Source organism: Aspergillus tanneri (genome assembly GCF_003426965.1).
Source record: "Aspergillus tanneri strain NIH1004 chromosome Unknown AapTan_3_pilon_pilon_pilon, whole genome shotgun sequence".
Classification (NCBI taxonomy): Eukaryota; Fungi; Ascomycota; class Eurotiomycetes; order Eurotiales; family Aspergillaceae; genus Aspergillus; species Aspergillus tanneri.
The window spans coordinates 4,063,947-4,086,366 of NW_022984630.1; the positions used below are offsets into that span (position 1 = coordinate 4,063,947).

Consider the following 22,420-nt stretch of genomic DNA (forward strand, 5'->3'; position numbering starts at 1 on the left):
ACTGATTTTAGTAAGGGAGCTGGACGGGGAGCTGTTGTGTTCCCTAGCAAAATCTGGATGATGTTCTAAAACCGTCGTCGGGCCAACGGAAAACCAAAGATGCCGATAAATTTGTATTCCGATCAATTATCCAAGGGTGTCTGTAATTTCTTGCTTGTGTATCGATACTGATGCCGATGCCTGTATCCTTTTATATAATTCTTGTTTCTTCCTCCCTTAGATGTTGGCTATAACTAGGCATTTCACTATGAGTGCTGACATCCATCATATGTAACCGACAGCCGTTGAACCAATCACGGATGTGCAAAGACCCACTGTGAGCCCGCATGGGCGAACTGCCTATTTTGGATCCACCGTTTTGCTATGTGGGCTCATTTTCCATGTATTTTAGACATCTAAATGTCCCTCTTGCGTGAAGCTGAGAGGTGTATAGCCAAGCAAAAATCCCAGGTCGCCCTCAATGCTTTCATAACCACTTTGCGGCCCTCAGGCCAGTGGCTGGAGCGGGTGCGGGATGCGGAGATCCGCAGGGAGAAGGGTGAGAATGCGATTATGTGCCCTGACCTGAGTGTTTTGACTTCAGCTGACAGGTGTTCCCCTTATCCAGGAAAGCCACGATCGAAGGTTGATGGTCGTCTAATCGCCATTAAAGACAACATATGCACTCGCAACCTACCGACGACATGTGCCTCTGGGATTCTACAACAATTCAGCAGCCCATCAAATGCAACGGTGGTGGAACAATTGGAGAGCGCAGGGGCTGTTGTAGCAGGAAAGACGAATCTCGATGAATTTGGTATGGGCTCGTATTCAACCCATTCGCACTTTGGATCCGTTGGAGTTTTACACAACGGGGACATTCTTTCCGCCGGCGGTAGTTCAGGAGGAAGTGCTGCGGCTGTCGCTACGGATCAATGCTATGCGTATGTCGTTTTCTGAGTCCGATGGTAAAAATTTGTTTACTAAACAAATCCTGAATTGTCTGTAGAGCGCTGGGCACTGACACAGGGGGCTCCGTCCGGCTCCCCGCCGCATATACTGGGACTGTTGGCTTCAAGCCTTCCTATGGGCTAATTTCCCGATGGGGCGTGGTTGCATATGCCAACTCGCTGGACACCGTTGGTATTCTAGGGAAGAGCACGACTAGTGTCCGTGATATCTTCAGTATGTCTTCTTATATATCTTGTTATTCTCTAAGGCGCAAAGGTTGCTCATGGCTGTTCGCATGCAGGTATCTTGAACAAATATGACCCACGCGACCCAACAAGTCTCTCGCCGTCTTCTCGTTCCCGAATCGCTTCACATCTAGAAGCACCCTCTCTCTCTTCCCGGATGAACACCGTGCCTCTTAAGATCGGTGTCCCACTTGAGTATAACATATCCGAGCTTGCCCCTTCTATTCGCCTCGCCTGGTCCCGCTCCTTGAGCTATATGCAACAACAGGGACATAGCATTCGCCCGGTTTCTCTTCCCGCAACTAAGCTAGCTTTATCAGCTTACTACGTGCTCGCACCCGCTGAGGCCTCTTCAAACTTGGCAAAGTATGATGGCGTCAGGTATGGAACGCGTTTCGAGGAACCCGATTATCACCTAGAGCAAGATGGCTATTTGTATGCCAATACGAGAGGTGGAGGACTTGGCCCTGAAGTCAAGAGAAGAATCCTGCTTGGTACTTTCAGCCTGAGTGCTGATGCTATTGACAATTATTTTATCCAGGCTCAGCGCATCCGACGTCTCGTCCAGCATGATTTCAATGCCATTTTCAACGCCGCGCAACCCTTGACTTTCTGTCTACCTGGCGTTGGGATAGAGCCAAAAAATAATGGTGTGGATATTCTTATTTGCCCGACTGCCCCGTCATCACCACCTCGCATATCAGACTTGATGTGCTCTGATACAGTAGTGTCACCCTTGGATGCTTATATGAATGACGTCTTTACTGTACCTGCCAGTTTAGCTGGTCTCCCATCCGTTTCTGTTCCAGTTACCATAGCGAGTGATTGTCAAGCTTCTGAAGATGCAGATTCAGCAGGCATCCAGATAATTGGTCAATATGGAGATGATGAGCTTGTGTTGAAAGTAGGGAAGTGCCTAGAGGGAAGGGGTTTCTAAACATGGCCCGTGTCAATACCCTACATGCATTGAGATTATATGTTTTTGAATGAACTTGTTTAATCACTTGCTTACTCTTATTATACAAACATACTTCAGTCGGTGCCATCCATGCTTTTGCGCTCTGTTACATGATTTCTGTGGAGCTAAAAGTTCGTAACCTAGGATGAGCATGCACAAGGACGCTGTGCATTTGCGCAGTGAGGAAACATGAACACTTAAAGAGGACTTCAATATGCTGGCGATGATTAACGCCAGGACTGCGAATAAGATCCTCCCATTTCCTGGCTACAGATATATTTGCTGATCTGTGTTATATGCCCTCGTGATCCCTTTGCTACAACGAAGGTTTATCAACATCATCACCAACGGCTGTATTTTCAGGAACCGCTGAAGATATTTCTGCCTGGGGCATGTCTACTGCATCCACATCCATTGCATCCTCAAGTGTATTGCCAGGGTCTAACTCTGGTAGCCCTGTCGTTCTATGAGCAACGATGTTCTCGGTAGTCGTACATTCGGTTTTGGCACCTGGAGACAAGGCCGATTCATATGCTGCTCCAACACCCGTTTTAAGCACCTCAGAACCTCCAACAGGACCAGAGTTGGAGCCATCAATTTCGGAGTTGTCGACAACATCTCCATCCACACCACTCCAGATCAGCATCGCTTCGACCTCGTCAACAATATCAGCCACGATGTCCTCTACAATCTGCTCGTTAAAGCGTTCTCCTATTGCTCGAATTGGCTCTCCAGTCTCTGTATGAGACGGCGGGCCAATCCACCAAGGGCCCTCAAAGCGGCATTCAACCGCACCACCGCCGTAGCAGCTCACAGCAGGGAAGTATCCAATCATTCCGTCATCTGCATTCTCTCGTTCCCCAAGACCCAAATTGTTAGTGCCATTCGCAAGCCGACTCGCTGGTGGAAGAAATGCGTAAAGCTCCTTAAAAGGTGTACCCATTTTTGTACCATTCTTGAAAATTGTGATACTCGATCCTGGAAGTGTTCGCAAAGATGCGTCTTCACTATTCAGCGGCGAGGGAGGCCCAAAAGTTGGTGTTTCTTTGAGATTGAATGCGTAATCACGTAAATGTTTTGTGGGAAACACATTTGATTGCTGCCAGCAAAAATCAGACTTATAGTGGAAAGGAATTCGGTCACGGATAATGTTCACTGCTGACGGCATCTCTGAGTTTGACACGCTGGTATTCTTGTCGGTTGCAGGATCATAGGTGCCTTCGACTACTTTCCTATGGAGTGAAAGTGGTGGAAGGGAAATGAGCATTCCGATAACGTCCCCTTCGCGGATTGACTCGCCCTTTGGGAAAAAGTACTCGCAGCGCATTCGATTAACTACTTCACCGTTGACGTCCCGAATTCCGTACCCATAACAATCAACCCCAACGTTAACGTCAAGGTCCGCTTCCCTTCTTGCGAATCCAAGACGGACATGACCCTTGGAAGGACCTCCGGAAACGCCGTTGGTAGTGCATGTTTGCGAGTCATTGGTGACGCCGTTGATGATACGTGCTTCATAGTAGAAGTTTCCTTCCCTAGCGCATACATTGGCGCGTGCCGTATGCCATGGTTCGCTGGTTGTAACTGCGAGCGCATCTTTACTGAAAAAGATCGCTGCTGGCGAGTCCTCGAAGCTGAATCGTGCATGATAAGGACAAACGTCGGTCTGACGGTATTTAATATGTGGAAACGCTGGATCAGCTATAGCATAGCCATAGCGAAAGCCATTCTTATTAGTGAGCTTGTCAACAACTTCGTAAAAGCTCCACGTTTGTCCAATGACATCTGACGTTCTCCGGTTCACAAGGTTGAGCTGGCGAGGCTGTGGGGGAAGTAAATCCGACGGTCTGGGCTCGGCAAGCAGTAGCGGTCGAAGAATACTAAGATCTGAGCTTGGAAGCGCAATATTGTGGACAGCAACTGCTCTCTTCTTTGGTGCATTTTCCTGGTCCAATCCCTTGGCCTCACGTTTCTTCCGACTATCACGTTTGTTGCGCTTCGATCTTGCAGTATCAGCTGGTACTGATGCATTACTCGGGGGTGCAGGCGAAGATCTTGCGTTTGCATCAGGTAAAGAGCCGTTAAATAGCGTTGTATTACCGGTCGGCAATATTGGTGAGTTAATGTTAGATGAGGGCGCCGAAGACCCGTTTGGCTGTGTTGATGTCATAAATGGTGGTACTGTGCAGAGAGAAAAATAAATATTAAGAAAAAGTATTAAACAGTTCCGCTCCAATTTTAAAGCTAGATATTTTCAATCATGGGATTACTGCAGTATCGGAAATGAGCAATGAAAGTGAAATGGTCTGAAGCCCAAAGAAAGTAGATCAAGTATGCCTGGGGTTTTCGCTTTTATTGAATCGATTTAAGCTAAATCAGCTATGTCAAAGTCGAGTTTAGAGTCCAGGAAGTCTATTTAAATATGACAATATTCCTTACCTGAAACCATTAATGCAGTTCAATCCTCGGTATGGATTATGGTTTTTAAAGGAGTAGGGGTAGTTTTGTTGTGTTGGCTTTAAAGGCGGTCAACAAAAGGTAATGGTGGCAGAAAATTTAGGCTTGAGACAATGGCATAGCGGGGCATTAAGACGGTCAATAATATTTACCAGTCCTAATTATCAATTCAAAAAGCGGTGAAGCTAGTACCAAAAAAAAAAAAAAAGGTCGAGGACTACATGACCCAGAAATTTACACACAGGTCGAGGTTGGATTTACTGAATAAGGCAAAACGTGTTAATCTTTCTTTCAAATCACCTCGCAAAAAAATAAAGAAAAAGAAAAAGAAAGAGAAAAAGAATAAAATTTACTGTATGCGATAGTCCAAAGTCCGACTTTTATATTGTCTCGCAAAACGCGAAGAGGACGATCAAACATGCCGAAAGCTACGCCTTCTCGCTCCGCCGCTGCCCGAAGGCATAATCCATTAGCGGAGGATATTATGTCTGCAGGCCATTTACGGACCCAATCCAGTAAGAAAGGCAAACAAAAATCGCGGTCAGATGTGGTCCAGGAAGATGGCGAGCGCTTTGTGGATGCAAAGCTGTCTCGCAAAATTTTGCAGATTGGACAAGAGTTAGCGGAGGAAGATGCGGCTGAGCGCAGGGAATCAATGGGCACTACGGGGGATATGGTTAATTCGGCTTTCAACTTCGAATCGCGGTTTGAAGAGAATGGAGTTTTATCAGATGACGATGAGAAGTTCCGAGATGACCAGTGGGATGAGGAGGAGGAAATTGAAGAAGTGGTATGTCGACAAGTCCGGGCCATTCAATCTTCTTGCACATCTTAATCTTCTAATAGGAAGTTGATCCCAATGATCTCGATATGTTTCATAAATTTATACCCGGCGGTGACGAGGACCCAATTTTTAATCCCCGCGAGCAAGAAACTACAAATTTGGCCGACCTCATCCTAGAGAAGATCGCGGAACACGAAGCGAAGCAATCTGGAGATAGTGGTCCATTTATTCAGGGTGGAGGGTTGCCAGAAGATGCTGTGCAGATACCGGCAAAGGCCGTTGAAGTATACGAAAAGTAAGCGTTGTCGACAGATAGATCATTCTCACCGATGATTCCTTCAGTATTATTCTGACTAAACAGCAGAGTCGGCATGATCCTGTCCCGCTATAAATCTGGTCCTCTCCCAAAACCCTTCAAAATTCTACCTTCCGTTCCCAATTGGCCGACTCTCCTCTCTATCACTCGTCCAGAATCATGGTCAGCTAATGCTGTATACGCTGGGACGAGGATCTTTATTTCATCTAAGCCAGCAGTTGCGCAAGAGTTCATCTCTACAGTGCTGCTAGACCGTGTTCGCGAGGAGATTCATGAGACGAAGAAGCTCAATGTGCATACTTACAACTCGATGAAGAAGGCCCTGTACAAGCCCGCTTGTTTTTTCAAGGGGTTGTTGTTCCCTCTTGTCTCTAGTGGCACCTGTACCTTGCGTGAGGCTCATATTGTCTCTTCGGTCATTGCGCGGGTCTCCATTCCGGTTCTCCATTCCGCTGCTGCTCTACTTCGCATGTGCGACCTCTCTGCAGAGCAATCCTTAAGGTCCCTGGAAAGCACTGGGGCCGTTAATATGTTCATTCGCGTCTTTCTTGAGAAGAAGTACGCACTCCCTTACAAAGTGATCGATGCTCTTGTCTTCCATTTTCTGCGCTTTCGTGCGGGCGACGGTGGCGAAGATTCAATGATGACAGATGGGCCACTAAAATCGTATAAGCTTCCGGTCCTCTGGCATCAGTCACTGTTGGTCTTTGCCCAGCGCTACCGCAATGATATCACTGAGGATCAACGAGAGGCACTTTTGGATTTGCTTTTGGTGCGTGGTCATAAAGACATTGGACCCGAGGTTAGGCGGGAGTTGTTGGCTGGCCGTGGACGAGGCATAGTTGTTCCAGACCCTGAAAAGCAAGGTGCTCTAGATGCTGGAGATGACACAATGGATGTTACGCTTTAAGAATCATTTAAAAAGAGCTCTCCCATTTTCTCCGTCTGGGACCATGGAGACAAGAAAGTTTTGCACATAACTCTATTGGATATGATCTTATCATGATCTGTGATTGGGATAGGCGTTGGTTTTTTATTCTTTTCTTTTCTTCCCCTTCTCTTCATGTTCCATCTTGTTTTTATCGCATCTGCTTTCCAGTTTCCAGACGCAGTCACACGCTCTAATGATGATCGTATTCCTCGATGGAAAAAGCTCGCTTTAGTGGACTCCTATTCTTCCAATATTTTTATTACTTTTAAGAGTATCTAGGTACCTGTTAAATACGATGTACATCTTGTTCAAAGCGAGCAGCCTGGACACATTCCAATGTTTAGGGATCAAGACATAACTAACCATGGTTAGAGCAGTTTGACATCTGAGCACGCCAAATGTGATCGGTGTCTATGCTAGAATCCAGGTGGCCGAGAGAGACCATTCGCCTCTCTACAATATAATAAGTAAAATCTCGAAACGATGTACGGGAAGCCCAGTGAGATAGGTAGAACTATACATACTTCGGTAGTTCCAAACTACCTAGAAACAGTGCACAGAGCACTCTGTAACAGTGTTCCACTTCTATTTTTTACTTTCATATTTTTGTTTGTTCTCTGCTGAAGCTTGCTTGAATTTTATATCTGGATGTTTGATACCCACAAGTGCGGGCTTAAAGTACGAGTAGAGAATAAAAATAGAGTCTAGACCCTCAGAATGGTTTCTATTATTTGGTTTTCTGTCCTTGGCATCATCACAATTAGAGCAATCTTCTGCCTCTAATGGACTGAGGCCCATTGCTCCACAGATGAATTTAGGCCATAATATTAGGGCCTGTACGTATAGGTAGGGATAAAAATGGCACGAAGATCTTTCCTGCCGGAGCCCGACGGAGCATTCTCAATCTTGCCAACTTGATACAGTGGGCCCGGTGTCACAGGTAGAGCCCACTGAGACTGCGGATCGAGGCCGCCCAGAAACGAGAACCACCGGGCCAAATACGATACCACCACCGTACCAACCCGGAAAGGAAAAATTACCTCCAATTCTATCATTCGGAATGAGAATTACTGGATTCCAGGTAATATTACCGTTCCATAGCTGACGACAGCAACTCCGCCCCCTTACTGCAGGCGGGCTGATCTGGCCACGCTGGCCTTTTAAAAGGGACAACCATTTCCCTCCTACACTCTGGCTTCTTCCTCAAACTTCTGAACACTTGTCCTCTTTTTACTCCGCTACCCGAAAGACTGCCTGACCGCAGTCTACTTCGCGGCGTTGATCATAATGACAGCTTGGCTTCTGTCATACTGATCTCGGCTAGTGGATGTCTTAAGTTACTACCCGAACACTCTGTGCCTTTTGCCTACTACCCCTCTACGCAGCAATAGATTTATTCCGACTTATCATTTGCTCTTGACTTGGCAGCGCAAAGCAAATCTTGATACATTTCACCATGGAAGACGACTTCTCAGTCGACTCCTTGCCCGGAACTCCGGCATCAGATATCCCAGTGCTTACCGTCTCTCCGGCGGACACGTCGTTGCAAGATCCGAGTGAGAAGACAGCGGAGGTGAAGACGGAGGATAAGAAACCTGCTAAGAAGAGGAAGTCATGGGGTCAGGAGCTACCAGTTCCCAAAACCAACTTGCCTCCTAGGTATGCCATACATCCAGAACCGTCTTTGATGAACTTTCCCTCTAATGAACCTACAGGAAACGAGCAAAGACGGAAGACGAAAAAGAACAGCGCCGTATTGAACGGGTTCTTCGAAACCGCGCTGCCGCCCAGACTTCCCGTGAGCGGAAGAGGCTCGAAATGGAGAAGTTGGAAAATGAAAAGATCCAAATGGAACAACAGAACCAATTTCTTATGCAGCGCTTATCTCAAATGGAGGCTGAAAACAACCTATTGAGTCAACAGGTTGCCCAGTTGGCTGCTGAAGTCCGAAGCTCTCGCGGTACCACACCGAAGGCCGGCTCTCCTGTTACCGAGTCTCCAACTCTTACTCCAACATTGTTCAAACGTGAACATGAAGAACTTCCTCTCGAGAGGATTCCATTCCCTACTCCATCTTTAACAGACTACTCCCCTACCCTGAAGCCTTCTACTCTGGCTGAGTCCCCCGATGTGGCACAACATCCTGCAGTGGTGTTGTGTGACCTGCAGTGTCCGTCGGTGGACTCGAAGGAGAAGGAAGCGCTCTCCCGCTGTTTGACCTCGGCTCAAGCGTTCGAAATCACGCTGCAGATGATGTTGCAGCTCCTCTTTCTGACGATGACTTCCACCGCCTATTCCACTGTGATTCTTCCGCTGAGCCAGATTCTTCAGTCCTTGAAGATGGGTTCGCCTTTGACATTCTCGAAGGAGGAGATCTATCGGCATTTCCATTTGATTCTATGGTTAATTTCGACTCCGAGCCTGTCGGTCTCGAAAGCAGCGAGCCGTCCACACTTTCGGATGAGGCTTCTCGCCAGACTTCTAGCATGCAATCCAGCCTTGGCGCGTCCACTTCGCGATGCGACGGGCAGAGCATTGCAGCTAGCTGTTAGCGATAGCTTGTCCCAGGTGTCTGTGTCGGCAGCTGGTACTGAGGGGTGCCTTTACACCTGGGAGTATTTATTAACCTTCGCATGGACGATAGATCGCCTCGAGAAGTCGGGACGACGCAAACCAATTTTGAGTGGTTTGAAATCAGTGCAAAATGGTCAGCGCTTGAGTATCGTAAAGCCAACAAGGAGGAGTACACGGAGTTCTAGGAGTTCAAATAATAAGAGCGAGACGTTGACGTCTTTGTTTATGGGAAAGGAATGCTGAGATTTTGGTGCTGTATATGTACAGTAATACTTGAAATGATTAGCTATTTGTTGAATTATGACTAGCAATTGATTGGCTAGTTGGATTTGAATGTAATAGGGTAGTTCTACTGTAGATTTCTTGGGGCGTGTTTTTGCCTAAGTATACCCCGCAGTGATTGGTGAGCACAGCACTTTCGGAGGTGGCTTGGATGACGTTGCCTCGTAAGGCCCTCCCTCCTATTCTAGAATGTCCGTCTGACCCCGCCTCTTGCCTTCAGGTTTTCATTTCGGATCTCAACCCCAATTGTAATTATTGTAAGTCCCCTCCCTCACCTCTATTTGTCATACGGGATTGTTCATATATTCTAGCGAAGTTTTTATAAATATACTCCAAAATACCATTTCTTAAGTTCTTTGCCACACCCGGAGTATTGTCAACATGGTTCGAAAGGATCCCATTTTTGAAGCTCGGACGAATGTGAAGGTAGGTGGCTCCCTTACTGCCTCCGCTCTATTGTTGATTCATTTGTCTACCCTACATTCATCTTCGCGTGCCTTGACTAATGAACTGAATCTGAACGATTTTATCAAGTACAGCTACACTCTAATCGGCTTAAGAAGGAGGCCGCTCGTGCCGAATCGACATTCAAATCCGAGAAGGCAAAAGCCGACAAGGCCATGAAAAATCGCGAATTTCAGATTGCTCGTATCCACGCTGCCTCAGCTGTACGTGAGAAGCGAAGACAAGTGACACTTAGAGCAGAAGCAGCCCGCGCCGATGTTATCATCAACGAACTCAAAGCAGCGCAGAGTACTCGTGACACATCGCGTACTCTTGCGCTGGCATCACGAGGCTTGGATGCTGCATCAAAAAGTGTGAATCTCGAAACTTTGGTCTCCCACGCAAATAACTTTTTGGCACGCTCGGAAGATTTCAAGATCGCAAGCGGCGCGATTGAGGACGTTGCACAAGGGGTCTCCATGCAGGAGTACGGTGCGGAAGGCGAGGCGGAAGTTGATCGTCTTATGGAGCAACTTGCCGATGATGCGGGCGTGGATATGCGTATGGCCTTAGAAGCCGATACGGCACCAAAAGAGGATGTCAAGGAGCAGAAACAAGCCGATAGCGAACTCGAGGACGGCTTAGGAGCGCGGCTTCGAGCCCTGAGGGCTGCCAGCTAAGGCCATGGTCATCCCGGTTTCTCGCTTCATCTCCATCTGGCCTTTTTTTTTTTTTTTTTTCCCTCTTTTTCTTTTAATATACACCTCTCGCTCTCCGTTACCTCGCTTTTAGTAACACGAAGATTTAAGGGTTTTTTTTGCGACTCACCACAACGGCTTGCGGCCGTACAATTAAGCGACTTTTGCATGTTTGGTTACAATACTTATCCACAGATTTTTACGAAGTTATGCCCCCTAGATGTACTCTCTGCTGTTGTCCTCTACTTACTATTGTTTAAACGGTGTGTTCAATACTGGTTTGTGGCGTGCTTTAATTGCAATGTACATTTCTGTATACTGCACTACTGAACTTATTGCACATTTCCTTTTCGCATAATTTGGCAGACAGTTAAAGTTAAACCTTTAAAACTTTAGTTGCAGACTTGTACGGAATAGTGAATAGGCCATTTAAAGCTACGAACGATGGCTGTGCCGCCAACCGGCATTAAGTCCACCGCTTTATTCCGTCATGGCCTCAACAATCAGCCTGGAAGCTAAAACTAATTTATGATGTCCTAACCGTCGACTAATACCTCGCTGCTCCGTATCTCGATTAATTTCAGATTGGCTCGCTGGCCACAAAATAAATTAATGAGGAGGGACGTGTCGAGGCAACTGTATCCTATGGAAACTGTTCAACCCCCGCGAGAAGCCCATGTTTCGTGTCGAAGACATGGATGGCCCGACGGCACCACCCCATTTAGACATGTCATCTCACACTAGGCGGGCGGCATGTCTTAACTGTAGAAGGAGCAAGATCCGATGCAATCGAAGCACAGCTAATAACGTACGCTGTGACAAATGTAAGCAAGCCGATCTCGAATGTATTGTCCCCAGTCACCACGTGGGCAGACAAAAAGGCGTGAAAAAGTAAGCGATATCCTAAAGACTGCTACTACTTTGGATCTATTTTAAATAGATATGCTAACTACCCTGGGGCGTCAGCAAACGAAAAGGTCTTGAAAAAGCATTGCACCAAATAGAGCAAGCTATCAGGCGACCCAAGACCCAGGCCTCGGGGTCCGACTCTACTCAACATATTATATCAAATCTCCAGGATCTTCTCAACAAGACACAAGGGCAACAATCTCCCAGTGAGGCCGATGATCAATTACAGGAACTTGATCCGTCTCGTTCTTGTCCTTCTCCCCATGACATCAACACCCACGACAGCCTGGCCTTGGATGATGCGGAGAATCCTCTCCAGCTACTCGCACGTGCATCCGATCTCCAACTACCACCAAATGAAGTATCCGGTACACATAAACGGCCTTTACTATCTTCGCTAGAAACCACATCTACATGGCAAAGTGGCCTCGAATGCAATGCAACTACGGCAAGGTCCTTTTTTGTTCCTGCAAGGGCGAGTCTAGACGTTGGCCTGGAAATGGACCCCATCGATATTGGACTTGTCACTTTCAATGAGGCTAAAATGCTCTTCACGTTGTGTGTTTGACTTGGGATTACAATAAGGCGTGCGGTGATATGGCTGACTTGTTTCTAGTTTCTATCAAAACCTAGCACATACTCGATGGGGTCTTGACCCTCTCGTCCATACGGTATCGTTTGTGCGCTCCCAATCCGCTTTCCTTTTTACATCGATCATGGCCGCGGCCGCCCTCTTTCTGCCTTCTGCGGCTGCCCTGTCGAGAAGGCTGTCTAGACACTGCAAGTCCTTGGCTCAAACAGTCATAGCCCGGCGACTTAGATCAGTTGAAATTGTTTTAGCTTTCATGGTAAATATTCCTTGGATGGCTCCGGGTAGCCGTCTTGGTGATGATGATACCTGTTTTTATATAGCAATGGCCCTCACGGTTGCTCTGGACTTGTCATTGAATAAGACCATACTGCCATCTACAAGCTTTGATGATAAGGTTCTTAGGAGACTAGCCAAGGCAGATTGTATTGATGTCAGGAGAGCATTAAACATGGATGGATTCGATGACGTCGACCCGGGCTCTGAATGGGGTCAGAGGCTACTACGAAGAAGAGAAAGAACCTGGATTGCTTTGTTTGTTCTTGAAAGAGGGCATGTTTGTCAATCTAAGTGTGTGAAAGATGGCCTCTACTGACATCATGTTCAGTGTATGCCTAGCCCACGGGAGAAGCTATACCGTTCCGCCAACATTTCTAATTAAAAACTGTGACTGGTGGCATATTTCCAATATTGCTAACTCTCATGATGGAGCCCTGAATTCAATGGCAGTTCTCCGCAGAAATTTGGTAAGCCAAATTGATTACCATCTACCTTGCAGGGACATCTTCCGCTGATATGTGCACCTAGGATGAGCTCTTCCAAAAAGTCAAATCGAACTGTGACAGCCACAGGATTGCTGGCACTGGAACGGAAGCTGCTCAGGCGTAGGTTTATTTCCGGTATGGGAGATCAGGACAAGGACAGCTTACAATAGCACCAGGATCGAAAGGATGATAGAGGACTTCTATGACGGGTGGTATGATGCTTGGGCACCAGCAATCGGAGAAGGTCCTAGTAAGTACTGCGACATTACCCCAAGGAAGGCAATTGGCATAGGCTATGTAGCTAAAGAGATTAACACGACGAAAGCACGCTGTTTACCACCTTACGTTGAAATTTTGGTCACCCATACTCGGTTGTCAACATACGGAGGTGTGATCAATCACCAGACGGCGCCTCTTGAAGTCAGGCGATATTTTTGCGCTGCTTGCCTTTCTTCTGCACTGAATGTTTTAAGAGCAGCTATTCAGGGGGAATCACGACTAAAATCAATGCCGAACAATACAGTTATCATGATCTCATATGCTGCATGCTCTGCACTCAGACTCAGTATGATGCCAGCTGATAGTAGGTCTAGTCTGGCTCCAAGTGTGCAGAACCTGGTCGAAGAAACCGCTGGCGTCCTGGAGCGAATTGGAGTAAGTCCACATCATAGAGGCGGTGCGTCCGTCCTGTATGGGCGGTTTCTACGAGAGCTAGTCCGGCGTGTCCCTGGAGGTTCGGGTTCGGGCCATTCGGCTCAAAACGAATCAAGTACAATTATATCTATAGAGAATCCTCAGCCTCCATCAATACTAGATGAATATGGCTCTATACGTTCAGCGACGCAGCCACCGTTTGCTCCGACTTTATTCTGGTCGGAACCACTGCAGTTTTCTGCTATGTCTGATGATGAGATCATTGATGCAGTGAATCAAGCGGGTACAACATTTGGAACGAGCATTCCCAATGTTCCACTGGATGATATGATGAATTGGGAATGGCCAGATACTGGCAATGCCTCAGAGTTTGGCTTCTAAGACTCTCCGCTTGTCTGAACCGTAAGTGGGTCCCCGCCGACTGTCGGCATCCAAAAGTAGCCCCGAATGCTGGAGAGGATTTCGTCATTTTACGACTCCGTGTTAATCTTACCAGGCCGATAGAGACTCTGCTTCTATTTAATTTCAACTTTTAGTTGGGGATGGATATCAATATCTAACGCTGCCTCGCTATTCCCCAGCGCCCCTTTGTAGTGACATTGCGAGAAAATTGATCGATCATTCTGGTTGTCCCGTTTTCCAACCACGACAGATTTTCAGGTACAATGGCGATACTCTGGATCTCGGCATTAGCCTTGTCGCGGAGGGCCGTTCCTGTATCCCTCCAACATTTACAGCTGGTGACATACCAGAAAACAAACGTGCGACCGCTGTTTAGGCTAAGAGATATTGGGTCCCTGAAATACTCTACTGCCGTTACTGAACAGCCCTCGCTGGCACCCAAGATCAATCGTGGTGCTTCGAAATTATTCAAGAATGCCGATGAAGCTGTAGCTGATCTCAAGAGCGGATCCACAATCCTCAGTTCCGGGTTCGGTCTCTGCGGTGTTGCAGGTATAATGGGCTCTTTCATGTGGTACAACGTGAATAATTTGATTTAACTAACATTATCTTTGCCAGAGACTCTTATATCGGCGATGCACCGCAGAGGGGCCGAGAATCTGCACTCTTTGACCGCAGTTTCGAATAATGCAGGTGCTGCTGGAAAAGGCGGCCTTTCCACACTCACAGATGCAGGACAAGTTAGTCAGTTAATTCTTTCGTACCTTGGAAACAACAAGGCTCTTGAGAAGAAATATCTCGCCGGCAATATTGCCATTGAGCTGTGTCCTCAAGGCACGCTGGCAGAAAGGATACGTGCAGGAGGGGCAGGGATTCCTGCATTTTTTACTCCTACGGGTGCGCGTGAGTTCCCACTGTTCCTCTTCTCCCCTCTAGCTATCTATCTTCCCCCTTCCGCCCTGCTTTCCTGGATCTTTGGGTTTCTAATCTACGTTTCTGTAAACATAATAGACACCCTTCTCCAAGAGGGTGAAATTCCGGTCTGTTTAGATGAATTTGGCAAGGTGTTGGAGCATGGCAAGCCCCGCGAGACCAGGGTGTTTAATGGAAAAACTTATTTGATGGAGACAGCACTGACTGGTGATGTGGCCATTATTCGAGCGTGGAAGGCAGATGAAACTGGAAACTGCGTCTTTCGGTAGGTGGAAGAAAACGTAATTCACAGCCAAGCCTACTAAGTATCGATGAATACAGCTATACCACAAAATCATTTGGCCCAATTATGGCAAAGGCAGCCTCTGTTACCATAGTCGAGGCAGAGAACATTGTCCCCGTTGGCTCCATAGACCCAAATGATGTTGATCTACCAGGAATATTTGTGGATAGAATTGTTCCTGCTACCGACGAGAAACACATTGAGATAAAAAAACTACGCTCGGAAGACGATGAGGGTACACTCGAAACATCCAAAGATTCGGCGATGGCGCAGAGAATTCTGATTGCCAAACGAGCTGCAAAGGAGCTAAAGCATGGGTATTATGTGAACCTGGGTGTTGGTACGTGTGTTGACATACAGCATAAAGATGGACACTTAGAATGCTATAGGAATACCCACACTTGCCCCTTCATTCTTGCCTGAGGGAGATACGGTTTGGATACAATCAGAGAATGGTATCCTGGGGATGGTAAGCACAAAATCAACGAGTCTTATTGGTGACATGGCTAGATGGCTAATTAAAAACCAAGGGACCGTATCCTACAGAAGATGAAGTCGACCCGTAAGTGTATTCCTGGAAGTTGAGCTCCGTCAGCGGACTGTTGTATGCTGTTTGGCTTTCTAACTCCTGTTGTTCAGAGACATCATTAACGCTGGAAAAGAGACTGTTACCCTGGTTCCTGGCGCAGCAACCTTTGACAGCACCGAGTCATTTGGCATGATCCGAGGTGGGCATGTGGATGTTTCCATTTTGGGGGTTCGTCGAACCAATCTCTTTCTCTTCGTCATATACATACTGTAGAAGAGACCCCGCTAATTAGCAAACAGGCAATGCAAGTTAGTGCGACCGGTGACCTGGCCAACTACATGATTCCAGGGAAAGTCTTCAAAGGAATGGGAGGAGCCATGGACCTGATTTCGAATCCGGAGAAGACCAAGATCGTGGTGGCTACTAGCCACACTGCCAAGGACGGTTCACCAAAAATCGTAGCTAAATGTACTTTGCCCTTAACGGGTGCAAATTGCGTCAGCACGATCATCACAGACTTGGTAAGTGTCTGGGTGTATAGATGTATTCGGAAAGGCAGCTGGACTCGAGAACTGACGATAAACAGTGTGTCTTCCAGGTGGATCGGACCAAAGGTGCACTTCTGTTGACGGAACTCGCACCGGGGGTCGAGGTTGAAGAAGTACGGAGCAAGACAGGAGCCAAGTTTACTGTCGCCGAGCAGTTGGAGCTTATGGAACAGTGATCTATTGCGATCTCCATTGATCTGTTTTCTGGATTAGCCATGCAGCCTGGTCTTGTTTCGGTGCGTGTTCATGATTTATATAGATCGATCGATAGATAACAAACGAACGATAAAAGACCTTACGATGGCCTATGCTACTTAGGCATAGCAGAGCTATAGTTTGAAGCTTAATACTGTGTCAAAGCAACATACGATTGGATTGTTGAGTCGTACAGGAGTAAGCAGCTGAGGCACTAAAATCGATACTAGTAGTGCCAGACAGCCACTCATACACAATCGTAGGAGAGAACCGTCACATTTTTTCTTTGGGTCTGGGAAACAAACAACAAACGCGGGGAAGCAAATCAACTCGAGATGGAAGGACCGGTCGGAGGCAGAAATGGTGTCCGAAGCGCGGTAAGCTGCATGCTTATCGACAGCTCCCCTTTCATTCCGTCTTTTATGTATTAAGGAATCCGGGGGTACTATTTGCATTCACCCCACCCCCGGATTATCGCTCGTCCTTAATTTAAAGGCTCTGTGCTCTGGTCCCTTCTCTCTCCTCTCAAATCTTCAACAATGGATTCTGCCAATTCAGATACAGAGAAAGCCGAATATGCAACACAAGACCCCCCCGAGAGCATATCCGTCGACTACGAGACCAGCCAGAAGCTAACTCGCAGCCTCCTACTCAAATTAGATACTAGGTGACGACACAACCACAAAATCTTTAGATTCTGGGCCATAGATCGCTCACTGCTTCCTTCATACTTTTGTATAGGATCCTTCCGACTCTAGCTGCTCTCTTTCTATGTTCCTTTCTCGACCGGACCGTAATAGGCAACGTCAAGGTGTTAGGGTTTGAGAAGGACATTAACATCACCAACCATCAATATGACATTGGCTTGACGGTGTTCTACCTCACTTATGTTTGTAGGTAAGTAGGGGAGCGTAAGGGATTCATAATATGCCTGGAGGGGCTTTCTTTTAGATGCTGACAAGATCCCTTCTGCTCTACCAAGCGAGCTTCCGAGCAATCTGATACTCAAGAAAGCGTCGCCAAAACTCTGGTTGCCATTTCTCACAATGATCTGGGGCATAATCACTATGTGTCTCGGCTTTGTTCACTATTTTGGGGACTTTGTCGCCGTTCGTGCTCTCCTCGGAGCTGCGGAGGGAGGGCTACTTCCAGGAATGGTGTGTAAATAACCTTAGATTCCCGTTGGTCTCTTCCTTCACTGGGTGTATTCTAACCTTCTAGTAGATTTTATACCTATCATCATTTTATCAGCGCGGCGACTTGGCCCTGCGTATTGGCTTGTTCTATACCGCGGCGTCTTTATCAGGAGCGTTTGGAGGTATGTCTCTCTGAACGAGAGTCGGACGCTTCTTAGTTTTCTAGGATACCTAATATACTGCGCTGTAAAATTGCGACGACTAATGTGCACTAGGTCTTCTGGCCCGTGGATTGAATGAAATTGGTCCCCGAGGAGGTCTTCAAGGTTGGCGTTGGATCATGATTATTGAAGGGTTGCTGGTAAGTGTTTCAGGCCAAGTAGTCTGAAGTGCTTTCTCATTAATAACTCAGACATTTACATGCGGTGGATTGAGCTATTTTATTCTACCGAACAGCGTGGAAACGGCGCCCTTCCTGACTCCCGAAGAGCGGCTGCTTGCCCGCCAGAGAATTAAGCTTGATAGTGCACCTGTATCAGAGGGGTAGGCTCACCTTCGCTGAGTTTGCCTTGACTCTAATAGGACATATCTCCATCTTTTTACTGTTCTGAGACATGCTAACTTATGGGGATAGAACGTCGCCAGAACATGAAACCATGAGATGGTCTGAAGTTCGACGAGGGATTTTGGACCTGCGGATGTGGCTTTCCGGAACTGCCTATTTTGCAATCATATCAGGATTGTATTCTTTTGGACTTTTTGTACGTATTCTGATACTTTATCATGCATTGACTTATAGCTGACCGGGGCTTGTATCACCTAGTTGCCGACAATCATTAATGAAAGTGGATTTGCCCAAAATGCGAACCAAGTGCAGCTATGGACTGTGATTCCATATACAGTAGCGGCGATTTTAACAGGTAGGTTTTCTGAGCTGTGTGCCTGTCGTGTTGGATCTTTTACAGATGCTCGAGCTCACAGTATATGCCGTTCTTAGTGGTCGTGGCTATTGTCTCGGATCGCTTAAAGCTTCGGGGTGTCATCATGCTTTTTACTCTACCACTTGCAATTGCTGGATACGGCGCAATTGCCAACATTGAATCAGCCAAAGCGAAGTATGGGATGACGTTTCTCATGGCCACCGGCATGTACAGTAGCGTTCCCTGTATCTTAGTCTGGAACTCCAACAACTCTGCGGGGCATTATAAGCGAGCAACCACTTCTGCTATGCAGCTGACGATCGCGAACTGTGGTGGATTCGTCGCCAGTGAGATTTTCCCTGTGGCTACGCGGATGCCTCCGACATAAAGGATGGCGAACTGACTAATCCGGCTCCAGCATTTATTTATCCTAACCACGACAAGCCCCAATATCACCGAGGCCATACTGTAGTATTTGGGCTTCTTATATTTGCATGGTTAATGTAAGTTTTTGAGGACAAGGCATACACTACGGCCGCTGACCTTTCGTTTAAGGGTGTTGTTGAATGTTGTATACTGTGCCAAGATCAACCGAGATAAGCGGAAAGGCAAATATGCGCGGTATGCGGGCTTTAACGATGACAGAGACCCCGAGTTTAAAATGATGCTGTAGGCGCTTTATATATAGCCCAGATGCAGAGCGACGAACATTTCCTTAATGGTGGGCAAGCCCTTCGGCCAGGAAACTGGATATAGGAGGATCGGAGGGACTGATAACGGCCTGGTATTCCTTGCGAAGACATTGATTTCATATATATCTATATTCTATAAGTCTATATGGCTGCTTATATCCACCCCAATGTGCCAGAAATCTTCATTTGGCATAGACGAATGCTGCGACCTCACCCGGATCTATCATAGGAGTTAGTCCTATCAAGGCGGTGTATCGGTTATATAATATAATATAGGATCTTTGTGTGGTATGCTGTTTAAAAACGGTACTGTAAGTTAATACCTAAGAATCCTTTTAGAATGAACCATTCTACCAACCACAAACTCGGGCTACTAGTGAAGCAATATAGTGAATCAAGTTATATGGAGTTTCCGCATATAGCATTTCTCAACAATTCCAGTTGGATAGTTCTACAAAGCAAATCTAAAGATATGAACTTGTCCGAGGAAGAACCCATGTTCTTTCAGATCCTAAAATTATTTGTCAAGAGCTATATTGTTGCAATATCGAGTTTCTTGGGCACTATGCCGGATAAAATGATAAAGCACAGAACCGTTAACTACTTAACTATTATTATCTTCCAAAGATCACTGGTACCCAGTTCTGGTACGAAAAACGGCGACAGATACTGAGGCTGAAATTCCTATTAGGGGCGCTGGCACTAGGTATGCATACCATTAGGCTGAATAGGCGAGGTAGGTCACCTGTACAATATACTACTCACATCTTGCAGTAAGCACTTGTAAACCTTTCGAAATTTGAAGCTGCATATAATGGAGCGCTGCCGTTGCCCAGGGACAGGTAAACCGGCAACCCACCATAGCCATTTTGGGGCAACGAGCCAATATTATCACCGCTCCCCCCACTTGAAAAGCGATAGAAAAATATCGGGATTCTGGATCCGATTACTCCTACCGCCTTGGTGAGCGCTCGGCGTTATCCCCCTGAATCGTTAAGAGCATGTTTGCTACATTGGTGAAATCAGTTGATTGTTGTTACTACCATGATAAAGATCCTAAGTAGGCTGGCTACTGGTGTGTAACTGGCATAGTGTTCTTCTACCCACAATTCCTTCCCCTAAGTGAAAGGTCATAACAAAAAGCCCCACAGACTGTGTTCATTAGTCCATATGCTTAAGATACCAGATTTTCTTAGTCACGACAGCCTGCGTGCAATACTTGGCAAGGCTCCTTGACTAACTTCATCTGTCTCCTAAGTGTCTGGCGATGCTCACCAATGATCACAATTGATTCTTTTCTCGCTAGTCCTATCTAGATCTCATCGGTATATAGGGCTTATTTTTCCTATGTCACCCGCTCAGATGCCGGTGGAGATCTCTCGGTTGGAGGATATACACCGTTGCCCAATGTAACCCATTATTTATGATAAAATCGACCTTGCCCCGTACCCTTTTTTTTTTTTACTCCCTGAAAATAGTCTGTTCCTCTACTTCCTGCTCTACGGAGTACTCCGGCCTATAATCAATCTTTTTCATTGGTTGTCCAATGCGCCATGCTGTCTCTTTTCTACTCCTCCTTGGTCGCAGCCCTGGCCACCACCATCTCAGCCGAAACCACAACGATACAGGGCTTCAATGCCGGCAGGGAAACATTGACCCTGCATAGCGCTCAAGCAAGTATCGTCAACGTCAACGCAGACGCCACCACCTACGCCTTAGCCTGTCAATCCGGCGCCCCGCTAACAGAATGTCCGCTGCCTACGCCCGTCACAGTAACCGAGGGCACTTCCACCTACACCATAAGCGCCATCTTTGCGACCATAACGAAGGGCGTAGACATCAAATTCACCTTCATCCAGGACTGCGATATTACTTCCTCCACGCAGGGCGCCTCCTGCTCCGTTTCCATGGGTGCAAAGTTCAAGGCGGGCGATATGGAAACTTCCACTGGTTCATCCACCATCACTTCCTTAGGCTCAGATGATATCTTTTATATGCCTTTGACGGTTACTGCGGGCGCCGACAAGCTTAATGCTCCGCAGGCGACACAGACGCCGGGCGTCGCGGCTCATAATGCCGCGGTGGGTGGCGCGGCGGCGGCCGCCGTTGCTGGCGCTGCTCTCGGATTCTTGTAGTTGGAGTCACTGTTGTTTAGAAATGTTCACAGCTAATGAAGACTCTTATATGATTGATGCGCTGATAATTTGTGTCTATGATACTCTGATTCCAGCTTGATAGATCATTCGAGAGCTGTAATATTAATAGATATGATTGACAGGTCTTGGGACGCATATTGTACGGAGTGTTCTTAACCAAATTTCTAATGAAAAGACCTCCCGGTCGGTACTCCAGCCTTGTAAATTAAATTAATCGCCTTGTCAAATGTCAAGACATCCTTTACTCCACGCGTTCCCAGACCAGACGCGAAGTATCTGCATCACAAATGCGAAAAAGTATCGTTTGTAGACTATCCCGCGTCATCAGGATGCGTGCTTGCGCAGCCTCGAACTCCTCCCCATCACGAAGGGGAATACAAAACCGACGCTCTCGAAATAGGCACGCAAGTGCGGCGACAAACTCCACCTGGGCGATCTTCTTTCCTGGACAGTTCAGGGGCCCATGAGACCAAGGAAAGTAAGCTCCGCTAGGCGGGGTGTAGACTTCTTCCAGTTAGAGGGACTCAGCCAATTTGTTCCTGCTGTACCAGAGATCCAGCGTTGCAGACGCCACTGAAGTGGCTCGTCCAGCGGTTCAGGAGAAGAGGAGCGGAGAAGATAGTTCTTTGTCTCGTCGTCATTTATCTGCGTGGCGCAGCGACTAAGTCGAACCAAATCACAGATCAGGTACTCCGCACTTACTATGTATGTTCCTTGTTCAGTCATTATCATTCATGCTGTATATAGATCATACAGAGCTAGCAAGCTATCTATTTGCTTAGACGCCTAGCCAGGGATAGGCTTGGAAGTCGTCAGTCCATAATTGAGATAAGGCTCCAGGTCAGAAACTCTTGAATGGTCTCGCTATATCAATCAAACAAGATTTTTTAACTTTGCTCTGGGTGACAAGTTCTGCTCGGACAGATCCTCTGTCAAATGAATCAGATATTTACCCGTGGGTTGACAGGATTAGACAGTTCTCTTTCTATACCATATGTAGACATTCCAGACTGCACGCAATCCAATTAGGGCTTCGTTGAGAAATCCGTCCCAAGTTAATGGTGTGATTTTGGCAAATGTATTGGGTATCT

At 46.9% G+C, this 22,420-nt stretch overlaps 9 protein-coding genes across 9 annotated transcripts; 7 read left to right on the forward strand and 2 right to left on the reverse strand.

Moving 5' to 3' along the window:
* Positions 1–399: 399 nt before the first annotated feature.
* On the forward strand, positions 400–2,112 carry HER2 (glutamyl-tRNA(Gln) amidotransferase subunit HER2; the record flags this gene model as incomplete). The annotated part of the gene is made up of 4 exons (XM_033569802.1): positions 400–538; positions 608–923; positions 989–1,164; positions 1,232–2,112. The coding sequence occupies 4 exons, from the start codon at positions 400–402 to the stop codon at positions 2,110–2,112; spliced, it is 1,512 nt and encodes a 503-aa protein (XP_033428608.1).
* A 337-nt stretch (positions 2,113–2,449) lies between these two features.
* ATNIH1004_005143 (SPRY domain-containing protein) lies at positions 2,450–4,303 on the reverse strand (the record flags this gene model as incomplete). Its single annotated transcript, XM_033569803.1, has 1 exon — positions 2,450–4,303. The coding sequence occupies one exon, from the start codon at positions 4,301–4,303 to the stop codon at positions 2,450–2,452; it is 1,854 nt and encodes a 617-aa protein (XP_033428609.1).
* Positions 4,304–5,008: 705 nt separating this feature from the next.
* ENP1 (snoRNA-binding rRNA-processing protein ENP1) lies at positions 5,009–6,600 on the forward strand (the record flags this gene model as incomplete). The annotated part of the gene is made up of 3 exons (XM_033569804.1): positions 5,009–5,380; positions 5,437–5,669; positions 5,739–6,600. 3 exons carry the CDS (start codon positions 5,009–5,011, stop codon positions 6,598–6,600), a joined length of 1,467 nt encoding a protein of 488 aa, XP_033428610.1.
* Positions 6,601–8,077: 1,477 nt separating this feature from the next.
* hacA (transcription factor HAC1) lies at positions 8,078–9,380 on the forward strand (the record flags this gene model as incomplete). The annotated part of the gene is made up of 3 exons (XM_033569805.1): positions 8,078–8,280; positions 8,337–9,197; positions 9,266–9,380. 3 exons carry the CDS (start codon positions 8,078–8,080, stop codon positions 9,378–9,380), a joined length of 1,179 nt encoding a protein of 392 aa, XP_033428611.1.
* Positions 9,381–9,858: 478 nt separating this feature from the next.
* DID2 (putative SNF7 family protein Fti1/Did2) lies at positions 9,859–10,601 on the forward strand (the record flags this gene model as incomplete). The annotated part of the gene is made up of 2 exons (XM_033569806.1): positions 9,859–9,903; positions 10,017–10,601. The coding sequence occupies 2 exons, from the start codon at positions 9,859–9,861 to the stop codon at positions 10,599–10,601; spliced, it is 630 nt and encodes a 209-aa protein (XP_033428612.1).
* Positions 10,602–13,448: 2,847 nt separating this feature from the next.
* ATNIH1004_005147 (3-oxoacid CoA-transferase) lies at positions 13,449–16,406 on the forward strand (the record flags this gene model as incomplete). Its single annotated transcript, XM_033569807.1, has 10 exons — positions 13,449–13,535; positions 13,903–13,937; positions 14,314–14,489; positions 14,556–15,135; positions 15,192–15,493; positions 15,543–15,622; positions 15,684–15,715; positions 15,793–15,910; positions 15,982–16,203; positions 16,269–16,406. The coding sequence occupies 10 exons, from the start codon at positions 13,449–13,451 to the stop codon at positions 16,404–16,406; spliced, it is 1,770 nt and encodes a 589-aa protein (XP_033428613.1).
* A 558-nt stretch (positions 16,407–16,964) lies between these two features.
* Positions 16,965–19,154, forward strand: ATNIH1004_005148 (putative MFS transporter; the record flags this gene model as incomplete). The annotated part of the gene is made up of 11 exons (XM_033569808.1): positions 16,965–17,092; positions 17,167–17,322; positions 17,408–17,582; positions 17,650–17,743; positions 17,837–17,922; positions 17,974–18,104; positions 18,196–18,322; positions 18,385–18,481; positions 18,559–18,828; positions 18,900–18,984; positions 19,037–19,154. The coding sequence occupies 11 exons, from the start codon at positions 16,965–16,967 to the stop codon at positions 19,152–19,154; spliced, it is 1,467 nt and encodes a 488-aa protein (XP_033428614.1).
* A 1,572-nt stretch (positions 19,155–20,726) lies between these two features.
* On the forward strand, positions 20,727–21,308 carry ATNIH1004_005149 (uncharacterized protein; the record flags this gene model as incomplete). Its single annotated transcript, XM_033569809.1, has 1 exon — positions 20,727–21,308. One exon carries the CDS (start codon positions 20,727–20,729, stop codon positions 21,306–21,308), a length of 582 nt encoding a protein of 193 aa, XP_033428615.1.
* A 262-nt stretch (positions 21,309–21,570) lies between these two features.
* Positions 21,571–22,055, reverse strand: ATNIH1004_005150 (uncharacterized protein; the record flags this gene model as incomplete). Its single annotated transcript, XM_033569810.1, has 2 exons — positions 21,571–21,833; positions 21,878–22,055. The coding sequence occupies 2 exons, from the start codon at positions 22,053–22,055 to the stop codon at positions 21,571–21,573; spliced, it is 441 nt and encodes a 146-aa protein (XP_033428616.1).
* Between the last annotated feature and the right edge of the window lie 365 nt (positions 22,056–22,420).